This window comes from Leuciscus leuciscus, assembly GCF_965113295.1.
Source record: "Leuciscus leuciscus genome assembly, chromosome: 1".
Lineage (NCBI taxonomy): Eukaryota > Metazoa > Chordata > Actinopteri > Cypriniformes > Leuciscidae > Leuciscus > Leuciscus leuciscus.
This window is the reverse complement of record NC_138725.1, coordinates 14,717,133-14,730,289: the sequence shown is the minus strand read 5'-3', so window position 1 is coordinate 14,730,289 and position 13,157 is coordinate 14,717,133. Positions and strand designations below refer to the sequence as shown.

At 42.0% G+C, this 13,157-nt stretch overlaps 1 protein-coding gene and 1 long non-coding RNA gene across 2 annotated transcripts in view; both read right to left on the bottom strand.

Annotated features, from left to right (window-relative positions):
• LOC309503418 overlaps positions 1–13,157 on the bottom strand; it is a 177,274-nt gene that overhangs the window by 14,417 nt on the left and 149,700 nt on the right. The window lies entirely within an intron of this gene.
• LOC309501759 (uncharacterized protein) lies at positions 7,710–11,360 on the bottom strand. The gene is made up of 2 exons (XM_082174006.1): positions 9,642–11,360; positions 7,710–9,587 (listed from the first exon to the last, which is right to left on the bottom strand). Exon 1 carries the CDS (start codon positions 10,892–10,894, stop codon positions 9,851–9,853), a length of 1,044 nt encoding a protein of 347 aa, XP_082030132.1. The 5' UTR covers positions 10,895–11,360; the 3' UTR covers positions 7,710–9,587; positions 9,642–9,850.

The following is a 13,157-nucleotide window of genomic DNA, read 5'->3' as shown; positions in this document are numbered from 1 at the left end:
GTACCTCCGCGCTAAAATTAATTCCATTGCTTCAAGACACACTACGCAACGCAACCTGCATTAGTTTAATCGATAACAAATAAACGTGATCGACGAAATTCTTAACGATCAATTATCGATCGTCGATTAATCATGCCCATCCCTAGTTTGAATGCATCACATTTTGGAGCGCGCTGTGCGTTTGAATGTATCATATTTTGGAGCGCGCTGTGCGTTTGAATGTATCATATTTTGGAGCATGCTGTGCGTTTGAATGTATCATATTTTGGAGCATGCTGTGCGTTTGAATGTATCATATTTTGGAGCGCGATTGCGTTTGAAAGGAAAAATGCACCAAACATTAGGCTTTATGTTTTTACTATTATCTCATTTCATATCCTCATAACGAATGGAAACATTTGAAGTAACATATGATAATCAATATATTTTTCTCTAGCGTAGTTGTTCTTGAAATCTTTTGGAAGATTTAATTTATTGTTATTATTATTTTATGCAGCACTGCGTAGCCTATGCCTACAAGGCAAACCTGGTGTTCATTATATATTGTCAGAAAAATTTCAGAGAGAATCCCACCAGTAAACTTTAGAAAATAAAAAAATGAGAGTTTTTCTCTGATTTCAGACCTGATGGAAGAGAGCGAGGAGAGTGAAGAACTGAGTGAAGTGGAGGAGGAGAGTGAAGAACTGAGAGAAGAGAGCGAGGAGAGTGAAGAACTGAGTGAAGTGGAGGAGGAACATCATGTCAAACCTGGAGGAAAACCTTTGAGTCGCTCAAAGACATTTTCAAAGAAAAGAAGAGCCAAGAAATCTTTCACCTGCACTCAGTGTGGAAAGGGTTGCACAACCAAACAAAGTCTTGAGTGCCACATGAGAGTTCACACAGGCGAGAAACCATTCACGTGTGATCAGTGCGGGAAGAGTTTCACACAATCATCATCACTTAATATTCACATGAGGATCCACACCGGAGAGAAACCGTTCACATGTGATCAATGTGAAAAAAACATTTCTTAGGGCTTCACACCTGAAGACACACCTGACAGTTCATACGAAGGAGAAGCCGCATTCATGCTCTGAGTGTGGAAAGAGTTTTTCACTGCTGCAACATTTACAAATGCATCAGAAAAGACACACTGGTGTGAGAGAGTACATGTGCTTTGAATGTGAGAAGACTTTTATTACAGCGGAGTGTTTAAAACGGCACCAGAGAATTCACACTGGAGAAAAACCTTACATGTGTTCACACTGTGACATGAGATTCAGTGTGTCATCATCTCTGAAAACACATGAGAGGATCCACACTGGAGAAAAACCTTACAAGTGTTCACACTGTGACAAGAGATTCAGACTGTCAGGACATCTGAAAACACATGAGAGGATCCACACAGGAGAGAAGCCACACACGTGTGATCAGTGCAAAAAGAGTTTCACTATTACTAGTCACCTGAAGCTACACATGAGGATTCACACTGGAGAAAAACCTTACAAGTGTTCACACTGTGACAAGAGATTCAGTCGATCAGAACATCTGAAAACACATGAGAGGACCCACACTGGAGCTAACAGGAAACGTTCCCATAACTTTCACTAACGTTATGTAAAAGTTATTTAAATGTTAGTAAAAAAAAAAAATTTTTCTTATGATGTTTTTAGAGTTAAAATACATTCTCAAAACGTTGAGAGAAAAACGTTCTTAGAACAAAGTTTTTCTTTCTTATGATGTTTTTAGAGTTAAAATACATTCTCAAAACGTTGAGAGAAAAACGTTCTTAGAACAAAGTTTTTAGAACGTCCTTTGATGTTATTTGTTCTTGACTGATGTTCTCATACTATTGAGTGAAAACGTTCTTATAACAACGGTCATTGAACGTGCTTGTGATGTTATTTGTACTTGACTGATGTTCTCATACTATTGAGAGTTCTTAGAACTATGTATACTATTGAGAACAAATACAGTTCTGATAACATTTTAACTTTCTAAGCATTTATTTTCTGTAAAAAAATAAAATAATTCATAGAATTTTATGCATGGCATCATGTGAAAAGATAGACGCAAGACTCGTTTAGGTGACTCACATCACGGCCCTGTATGTTCCTTTATTTGAATTAAATTAAACGATGTATGTTGTACCCCTGAATAGAGGGGGAGAAGATTAATCACAAATCTCGCTTGATGTTTCTCCACTGCGAACTTTATGTGCAGGGCCGGCGCGTCCATATAGGCGAACTAGGCAATTGCCTAGAGCGGCACTTTTGTAAGGGCGGCAAAATGTGTGCCAACCGGGATGAACAATTCACAAAATAGGCTATATGATTCGCTGAGCTGCCGCTGCCCCGCCCCGCCCCCTGCTCTCACGAGTCATGACTGAGTGATGGGAAGTTCAGATCATTTTACTGACTCTCTTTTACGATCTCGTTCATCAAAATGAACGAATCTTTATTTGAGTAATTTCGTGGCGTAATTTAAGTGGCTTTAAATGTTACTTTTAACAGCCAAATTCCCCGATCACATCCACCTACGCAATGTTGATCATATTCTGAATTAAGAAAATCATTATAATGCAGTCAAAAATAATTTACAGGGAACATAATAATGACTTAACCTTCCGAGTCTTTCCATTTGTCACCTGACATACGCAATGAACGGATCGTTCATGAATCGAGACTTTTTTGAAGGAGAAAGCACACCAACAACAGAGGGGTTCGTTGTTAAAATATATTGATCCAGGGAGTATTTGCAAGGATGACACGCCGTCAAGTCCACCAAAGAACCAAGAGGCCGCTAGCACAGCTAACCTTACTGGAATTTCTATAAAAAAAAATGTTACACACCTGGCATCCCTCTCGAAACGGTTCTCATTCGCGCTTGAATATGTTCACACTATAAAAAAAAAATATTTTTTTTTTTATATATATTTTTTTTTACAATTGTCTTATATAGCCTATAGCCATTTTAATAGGATGGACAGTTGAAGGAACCCAACCTAATATATTTGCTTCCTCTTGGCCTACTAAAGTGTTCATACAACGGGAGTATTCTCTGGCTAGAGCAGAACAGCGGAGTGTGTGTGTGGACAGAAGTGCCTGAGCTTGTGTTTTGGGTTAAGCTGCGTTGCTTTGACATTGTGGAAAATAGAATAACAGAAACAAAATGTATTAGTCTTTTTACCCGTTATTATTAATCTAAATTAATCTCGTTTTTAATTTAACTTAATTTCGTTTTTCTTTATTTAAATTTCGTTTTTTTCTTTATTTAAATTTCGTTTTTTCTTTATTTAAATTCGTTTTTTCTTCATTTAAATTTCGTTTTTCAAATTTCATTTTTTCTTTATTTCAATTTCATTTTTTCTTTATTTCAATTTCGTTTTTTCTTTATTTAAATTTCGTTTTTCTTTATTTAAATTTCGTTTTTTCTTTATTTAAATTTTGTTTTTCTTTATTTAAATTTTGTTTTTCTTTATTTAAATCTACCCTTTACTGTGTCAGTAATTTTTTAATCAGAAAAATATAACCCTAACCTAACCTAACCCTAACCCCACCCTAACCCTAACCCTTAAAAGTAGCCTATTGCTTAAGTTAACAGACCTGTGAGTGTGCTAATAAGCAAATAAGCCCTGCCCGCGTGAGGTGCGCCGCTTCCCGCTCGCGCTGTTCTGTATACTAAAAGTTTATAAATTCTGAACGTGTTGCGTCTCGTGTGTCCATCTATATTGCACCAAATGCGATACTGCACTCCCTTGTGAAGTCGATTGGATGAACGGTTCTCCAAATAATCAAATGCAAACAGAAAGACAGACATATAGAGATTCCTGCCTTTATTAGAGAGAAGAATATGTTCAGCTCCCTCTGCCCGAAGCTTCAAATATTCGATGTTCATTACTACCGAAGCTTCGAAGCTCAAAAGTGGTATTCGGACCAGCCCTAGGGGCGGCACAATTGTTTTTCGCCTAGAGCGGCAGAAGTGCACCCGCCGGCCCTGTTTATGTGTAATCATTTTTGTAACAATTGACATTAAACAGTTATTTTTCAAATTAGCCTCATTGGGTCTCATTCATGAAACATTCGTAAATATGTGAGTGATTTGCGCGTAAAGAGACTTTCCCGAAAACTCTTCTCCTGATTCACAAATACTTCGTAAACGTCAGATATGATAGTGAAACGTGTATATGTGTTAATGAATTCCAATCAGTCGTAAAGGGACGCGCGTGCATGCTCATTCTCAATTACCATAAATCCCGCCCATTAAATCCGACTGACAACTATATATGGGCATCATATTATGACACCAAACTAAGGATTTCAACATGTCTTCTCAAAAGCGGATAAAAAAGAAAAATTTCTCAGATTCAGAAATTGAAGTTTTATTATCTGAAGTTCATTAAAAACGCAACATTTTATTTTCACGCGTACATAGTGGCGTATCAGTTCCTAAAAAAAGGAAGCTTGGCAGCATATTACAGATGCAGTTAATGGAGTTTCATCTGTTAATCGAAGAGTCCCAGAAGTGAAAAGAAAATGGTTCGACATGAAGCTTGACTGCAAAAAACGAATTAGTTCACTTCGAAAAAATCGTATTCAAACTGGAGGAGGACCACCATCATCATCGAGCATATCGACATGCGATGAACGCATCATTAGCATAATTGGCGAAACCTCTCTGTCGGGTATAATTCCCGATGGTGACAGTGATGAAACCCCTCTGCAGGAAAGCACTTCAGCACAATCTGATGGTAAGGCTACATTTCTTTTTTTTCTTTTTTTTGGGGGGGCCAGCTGACATGGTAAAATAAAAAATATAATTTTAGAGGAAATCCACAAAGCAGTTTACATTTGAGCAGATTTTACTTTTTTGTAAAGACAGACAAATGCCAACTGTGTCCACCCATGAGACCACCGAAGCGGCAACCGGATCCGTTCATCCTACGGCCCCTGAACCGGTATATCCAGCAGCATACCGCAGTGTTGCCTCTGCACAGAAGATGGCTTTAAGTCAGGAAGTGCTGGATAAGCAAGACAAAATTGATCAAGCTGTGCTGGCAATAAATGACACATTAAAAGAAATAAATGTAAGCCTACGAGAAATATGTGATGCTATTAAACATAATAAATAAAGTTTACTGAAACTATTTTGTGCGCTTGCTTTTTAATGCATACATACTCTTAGAAACGTAGAATTAGTTCCTGTCGCTTTGCAATTGCAGCAAGAGGTATGTCTATGTGTCGGATAGGCAACCTTGGAGGCACCATACCATGATCAGGTCTAATTATATCCTCTGGGTCTGGCAGACCATGTTCCATGGCAATGTTGTGTAGAACGAAGCAGGCCAATATTATTTTGCAAACCTTTTCTGGTCTGTATAACAGTGTACCACCTGATGTGTCCAAACACCGCCAGCGCCCCTTTAAGATACTGTTTGTGCGTTCAATAACTGACCGAGATTTTGCGTGTGCTTCATTGTATGCCATCTCCTGCCGGCTTTGGGGATTTATCAATGGGGTCATAAGCCATGGTGTCAGGGGATAACCATTGTCACCTGAGTGTAGGGGAGGGGAGGGAAAGTGTCAAATATTTGTCAAATGTTGTGAATAAATAAAATTGTACATACCAATTAGCCATCCGTCTGTAACTGCACCACTGTCCAAACGTCTAGCAACTGAGCTGCTCCGAAGAATGAAACTATCATGAGTACCACCCGGCCAGCGGGCCACTACATTAAGTAGTGCACATTTAGCGTCACAAATTAGTTGTGCATTGATGGAATGATAGTTTTTCCTATTCAGAAATGGAAATGCATCATGTGATGGCGCCTTGATGCGAATGTGTGTGCAATCAATTGCTCCTATTACGTTTGGCAGGTTTGCAATAGCAAAGAATCTTTGCTTCACCTCAAACTGATGAACAAGGTTGTAGGGGAATTTTATATATTGGGGCATTAGCCCTATTATGCAATCAAGAACATCTGGGATGATGCGACTCATGGATGACTGAGATATCCCTGACCTGTCTGCAATCTCCCGCTGGAATGTTCCTGTTGCCAAAAAACCAAGCACGGACAACACCTGCAAGCGTGCTGGAATGCTGTGGGATCTTCTAGTTTGCCTTCTAAGATTGGCCTCCAACATATTGCATAAATGCAAAAGAACTGGTCTGGGTAGCCTGAAACGACTAATTAACCAGTCATCATTCTCGGCAAGTAAGTCTGCAAGGTCTCTGAAAATACGCCTTTTGCGCAGCGCTCTATCTGCCAAATCTAGTAAAAGCGCTATATCAGCCATCGTAAATGTTTCTTGTTATGCCTGATTTCGGCATTTTATAGGAAACATTTTCCGTAACAATTAAGGGGCTATTAGTTTGCCCAGCCCTATTGAAAGCAATTCATTATTTGATTAAAGTGTTCCGTTTGCAGATGCTATTACTGGCTCTCATAGTAAAAGTAAAAAGAAAAACCGTATGTATTTACTATATAATATTTTTTTTCAAAATGCTGTGTAAATATGTACCCGATTACGGTGAATTAAAATGCAGCCTTATTAATGAGCAAAACGTTTGGATGTTAAACGCACTATTTACGTGTGGCTGGGAGCAGGTGTAGATTTCTTTCGTACCAACTAACATTTGGAAAATACGAACATTTTAATGAATCCGAAAATTTACGCCAGAACCACTTTACACACGATTTACACAAAAATTCGTTCTGCTCGTGTTTCATGAATGAGACCCAGTGACATCTTTCTTTACATACATTCAACAATTTGTACCGTACACATTTAAATTACATGAGTACACTTCTTTATAATAGGCTATTTGAAAACCATAACACTATAAAGTATCCAAAAAATACAATAAAGAATTTAAAGCATTTTACAGTTACCTGAGAATCAACTCTTTTTAAATCTTTTTTTTATTTTATCATAAATGCATATTAACTATATGGCAAATCAGTCATAAGCACGTAAATGTACTATTTCAGCTAGTTATTTTAGCTGAAAATGCATCTGAAATTCTCAATTCACTTTTCATACTCAATACATTCACCTTTGTACAGCAAATCAACAAATCTGCACTAAATAAATAGAATTACAACTTAAATACAAATATCGAACATACTCGAGCTTCGAGCCATTATATATATAGGCCTAACGCCATGACCACCGTGCTTAAAATGAGTCCTGAGCGCGCGCATTTCCGAACTAAACATTTAAACATTTACATTACTCCAAACCCGTGAATCAAGCAATCAGCACTAAATATACTAATTTAAACATTAAATACAAATGTACATACCACATACACACTAATAATTATTTACAATTTTATAAACCTTTAAACACACATTCAAAATAGCGTGACTATAGTGCTGTCAATATTTCACAGATTTTGGTCAATATAAAATACATATTTCAATCTGTCACATATACAGAACAATAACTAATTTATAGATACAAAACAAAATTACACAAACGCATTTTACCAAAGACACGCACCAATTTGACGGAGCTGCACTGCTCTCTCCTGAAGAGGTTGCAAAAAGCCTCCGATAAATAACACAATCCCTGGAGTGTTACTTCTGACCCAGGTTCTGGGTCACAAAAAAAACCTACCCAAACACTGGGTTGTTACTTCTGACCCATGGTCTGGGTAACACAAAAACTACCCAAACATTGGGTTGTTACATCTGAACCAGGATCTGGGTTACACAAAAACTAACCATACACTGAAAAAAATAACCCAAAAAATTAACCTAAAAGACTAAACCCAGGATTTGGGTGGAAAAAAATAACCCAAGATTTTTTAGAGTGTAGTGATGGGAAAAACTAAGCTTTTCAAAGGTTCAAATCAGTTGAATCAATTGCTGGGTAAATAATGAATCACTATTTCTAAGCATTCGAAACACCACACGCTGGTCAGTACAGTGTAAATGCAACAGAAACTCAGGCTAAACATGCATCTTAACAACTTTTATTAGTTGTTATTGAAGGAAATCATTAAAAACATTAATCTCTTTTGGGTCCAGTAATCCAGCTTGTAGGAATGACATCAATGACAGTCCTTTTATCGGCTGTAAATTCATCAGTGAACTCCACAACACTAAAATGGGACATTCTGAACCATGACAATATAGAGTCAGTAATCATGCAGCTGTGGCAAAGCCACATACACACCAGTCATTGGCAGAAGAACAAGTTTTTTTGAAAGTTGTGCCACTGGAACAACAAATAACTGGCATAACCGACAGTAATTCCCAAGCATGAAGAATTGATAGGATAATAAAAAAAACACAAGTCCCTGCATTTAAAAACTCACATACTTCAAAAATGTCTGCTGCGGGAGAGACCAAAACATTTCTAACAAGGGAAACTCTGTTATCAATTTCAAAGCAGTTGTTTCCCAGAGAGCAGCTGATGATCATTCCTTTGTATTGGCATTGCTTAAACTGTGTGCATGCATGTGGAAATTGTGGACACGTCTCACAATTTGCTCAACTGGATTTTGAGGTCTCCTAACCCTCCTTTTCAATTGTCCCAAGTAATTTTCGAATGAAAAGCATGATACAGAGTCAAGAGCACCATATTTATGAGCATCTTGTGCCAAATGTAAAAGATCATGTATGTTATATACAAGAAATTCATTCCCATAGATTTTGGCAAAAATAGTTACAAAACATTTCAGCAAGTTTTCTGCATAATCACAATAGTTACTGCACAGATCCGGACTCAAAATAATTCTCATGGCAACTGATAAGACTAAAAAGTTTAGGAAATCTATTAAACACAACAGGGCCCGTGTATAACAAAAACTGCCTAAATTCTGTAGCCTTCCAGTGGCTATATTTGTAAAGTGACCGTTGTCACGATCCACACACAAGAAATAGGGAGAAGATCCAATAGCAGTAAGTATTTTAATGGGGCATTCCGTAATCGTAATCCAAGCAGGGGTCAAAACCAAGGTAGCAATCAGACATAAACAGGAACAAAACAACTGGCAATAACAGACCTCAGAAGTGGCGTTATAAATACAAGAACTCCGTGACACATACTAAAACAGACAGGGTATATATACACAGGGGAGAGACAATGATAATGGGGAATTGGCTGGGTGCAATGATCAGCGATGGGAAACAGCTGAGTGCAATGATAACAAGGATTGTGGGGAATGTAGTTCATAAAAAGTGAAATGACACCGTGAGGAAGGAGGACATCTAGTGGTGACCCAGGGAACACAAACCAGACACTGTGACATAACCTCCCCTCTACGGAGCGGCTACCAGACGCTCCAAGACGTGACAGACAAAACAAGAGTCCAGGCGTGAGGTGGAGTGGTGGAGGATCAGGGGGAGGGATGGGGGTCCAGGTCCATGGAGGAAAACGGGGACAGGGAGTGACAGTTCATCTGGCGGCCAGAGCGGAGACGACAGTCCATCGGGCGGCCAGGGCGAAACAGACTTTCCGTCGAGTGGCCAGGGCGGAGCAGGTCGTGCAGGCGGCCAGGGCGGAGCAGGTCGTGCAGGCGGCCAGGGCTGAGACGACAGTCCATCGGGCGGCCAGGGCTGAGACGACAGTCCATCGGGCGGCCAGGGCGGAGACTCTCTCTCGGGCGGCCAGGGCGGAGACGGCCCCCCGGGTGGCCAGGGCAGAGACGACCCCTCGGGCGGCCACGGCTCTGGAACAGACACCACCGGCTCCGGCTCAGGAACTGGAACAGACACCACCCGCTCTGGAACAGACACCACCGGCTCCGGCTCAAGAACTGGAACAGACACCACCGGCTCAGGAACAGGCACCGGCTCAAGTGTGTGCGCAGCCCACACACACCACATGGCTGTGGCCATAATGGCCAGTGTCGCAGTCACTCAGGGCTCAAGCGGCGCATACATGGCGTGAACAGTCTCTGGCTGGGCAGACGTGACGTGAACAATCTCTGGCTGGGCAGACGTGACGTGAACAGTCTCTGGCTGGGCAGACGTGACGTGAACAGTCTCTGGCTGGGCAGACGTGACGTGAACAGTCTCTGGCTGGGCAGACGTGTCGTGAACAGGCTCGGCGGCGGCCATCTTGTCCGAAGACACAGGCTCGGCAGGCTTGCTGTGTCTCCTCCACGCATGCAGTACCGCCACTGCATAGAAGAGGAACACGGCCCTCCTGGCCATGGTGGGCGACTCCGAGACGATCTCAGGAAGACAGCGGGCTGCTCGGAGGGGACGGCCTCCGGAACGACAGCGGGCTGCTCGGAGGGGACGGCCTCCGGAACGACAGCGGGCTGCTCGGAGGGGACGGCCTCCGGGCCATTGGGGAGGCCGGAAGTCTTCCTCCTCCTCCGCCTCCAGACCACCGGACTCGAGACCACCGAACTCGGAATCACCGGAACTGGGACCACCGGACTCGGGACCACCGGAACTGGGACCCCCGGGACAACAGCGAGCTGCACGGGGACCTCCGGGACCGCAGCGGGCTGCACGGGGACCTCTGGGACCACCTCCGGGTCCTTTTGGACGGTTGGAGGTCTTCTTCCTCCTCCGCCGTCTCTGATGGCGAGGAGCAGGCTCCGGGTCGGGCAGGAACCACGGTGAAGAGGGCTCAGGGTCGATCATCACTGGCTCAGGGTCGATGAGAGACCGAGGCGGAGAGTGGTGCTGGATGTCGCCTCTAGAACCTCCTCTTCTGTGGCCACCACGGGTTCCAGAAAATCTGGCCAGACGGGTTCCCTCAAAAGATGGTTCCCTCCTGATGGACCGAGACTCGAGGGATTTGGCCATCTTGATCTCCTCCGTCTGCTGGGCCCATAGCGCGAAACACTGGAAGATTTTCATTCGTGGAGGTGTTTCCTTGGGTCCTGAATTCCTCCTCTCGATGGTCGGAGAGGAGCCACGAACATTCTTACCGCTGGATCTTGACATGACGGAGTTCTTCTGTCACGATCCACACAAAAGACATAGGGAGAAGATCCAATAGCAGTAAGTATTTTAATGGGGCATTCCGTAATCGTAATCCAGTCCAAGCAGGGGTCAAAACCAAGGTAGCAATCAGACATAAACAGGAACAAAACAACTGGCAATAACAGACCTCAGAAGAGGCATGATAAATACAAGAACTCCATGACACATACTAAAACAGACAGGGTATATATACACAGGGGAGAGACAATGATAATGGGGAATTGGCTGGGTGCAATGATCAGCGATGGGAAAATTCAGTGGTGCAGGAGCTGGAGGCAAATTCAGTGGTGCAGGAGCCGGAGGCAAATTCAGGGTTGCAGGAGCCGGAGGCAAATTCAATAAGCTGGAGGCAAATTCTGTGGTGCAGGAGCCGGAGGCAAATACTGTGGTGCAGAGGTGCAGGAGCCAGAGGCAAATACTGTGGTGCAGAGGTGCAGGAGCCAGAGGCAAATACTGTAGTGCAGAGGTGCAGGAGCCAGAGGCAAATACTGTGGTGCAGAGGTGCAGGAGCCAGAGGCAAATACTGTAGTGCAGAGGTGCAGGAGCCAGAGGCAAATACTGTGGTGCAGAGGTGCAGGAGCCGGAGGCAAATTCTGTTGTGCAGGAGCTGGAGACAAATGCAGTGGTGCAAGAGCCAACTTCAGTGGTGCAGGAGGCAAATTCAGGGGTGCAGGAGCTGGAGGCAAATTCAGGGGCAAATTCATTCACCTCTGAATTTGCCTCTGGCTCCTGCACCACTGCATTTGCCTCCGGCTCCTGCACCACTGCCAACTTCAGAGGTGCAGGAGCCGGAGGCAAATTCAGTTCTGTCTTTGCCCCCAAGTCTGTCAAGCCCAGTTGGAAGTGCAGACCAGTTAGGCTAGTTCCTGTGTGCAAGAGTGCTTCCAGTCAAGTTCCCATTTCTCCCATCCCACCCTCTGTGTTTCATGGTTATGGTTCCCCTAAGCCCGCACCTCCTTGGTCAGCCTTGAACTTTTTGCCCGGTTCAAGGAGTTCAGTGAAGTTGGCAATTCACATATTCGAACTTCCTGGATCAATAACTCATAAAACACAAATTACCGTTGTTTACAATCACAGTAACATAGACAATGAGCTACAACCTAAATTTCCTAAAAATGAGCTTTATAATATAAATTGATCTCTATGAGCAGGCGGTTGAGAGAGTCTGAAGGCACCGTCTGCAAAGTGCAATATAACCCAAAAATGTTTAAATAGTCATTAATTTCAATATGACACACTAGAGTGTCTACGTCACCTGGCTTCTTCAGTTGGGTGCTGTTGTGGTTTCAATCTTTTTGGGAAATCACTTCTCAGAGATCTTTGATACCAGAAATATTAGATTTTATTTCACAAACAAAGCCGAACAGGTCCTGCAGAAAGGCGCTCCAGCTCAGTGGCAGCTTCTCACATATATATCTACATCCCTTCCAAAAATGGTAATACATTCTATAGATATTTTGAGAAATATTTTGTACCATGTGACATTACTGAAATAGATTTCTCTGTTGCATCAACATTCTGGCCCTTCAGGCTTCCAAAGTAAAACCCAAAGACAAAAACAGAAAGGAAATAATAGTGTACAAATATATAGCTAAATTAATTATTTTTTAATAATAAAATCTTCAACAGTGATTCTTTGGAGTCCGATCGCGCCGTCTCTTCCCTCATTGAGTTTCAGCTTCAAGTCTTCTGAGGTGAGGAGAGCAGTTCACAGTATTTCTCATATTTACACAACCATCACACACACTTTATACAGTTTGATTAAGAGACAGGCTCATTTCCGTATTGTTTTCATCGATCACAGCGATACTTGTGCGTCTTTTCTGGCGTCTTCCTTCTGAAATAAACATTTAGTGCAGCAGCAGCGAGCATGAGGAGAATATGTTGAGTTCATTCAGACCTGAGAGATTTTGTATTCGTTTGTGTGATTGTCTCGATGTTTGTGTGATTGTCTCTATGTTTGTGTGATTGTCTCGATGTTTGTGTGATTGTCTCGATGTTTGGAGTGAGAACTGTTACTGAATGTCAAGTCAAATTTTGAGATCTGTGAGGAGAATTGATAGGAATCGATCCCAAGTGTTGCTGTTGCCATTTTCATGTTTACCTTTATTTCTTTGTCGACATTTATCTTTGGCAGATTACTGTATGAGTAACGAACGAGGGAAATCTCAAATCTATACATTCATGTTTGACACTGGAAACAATACATTTTATTTTATTTTTA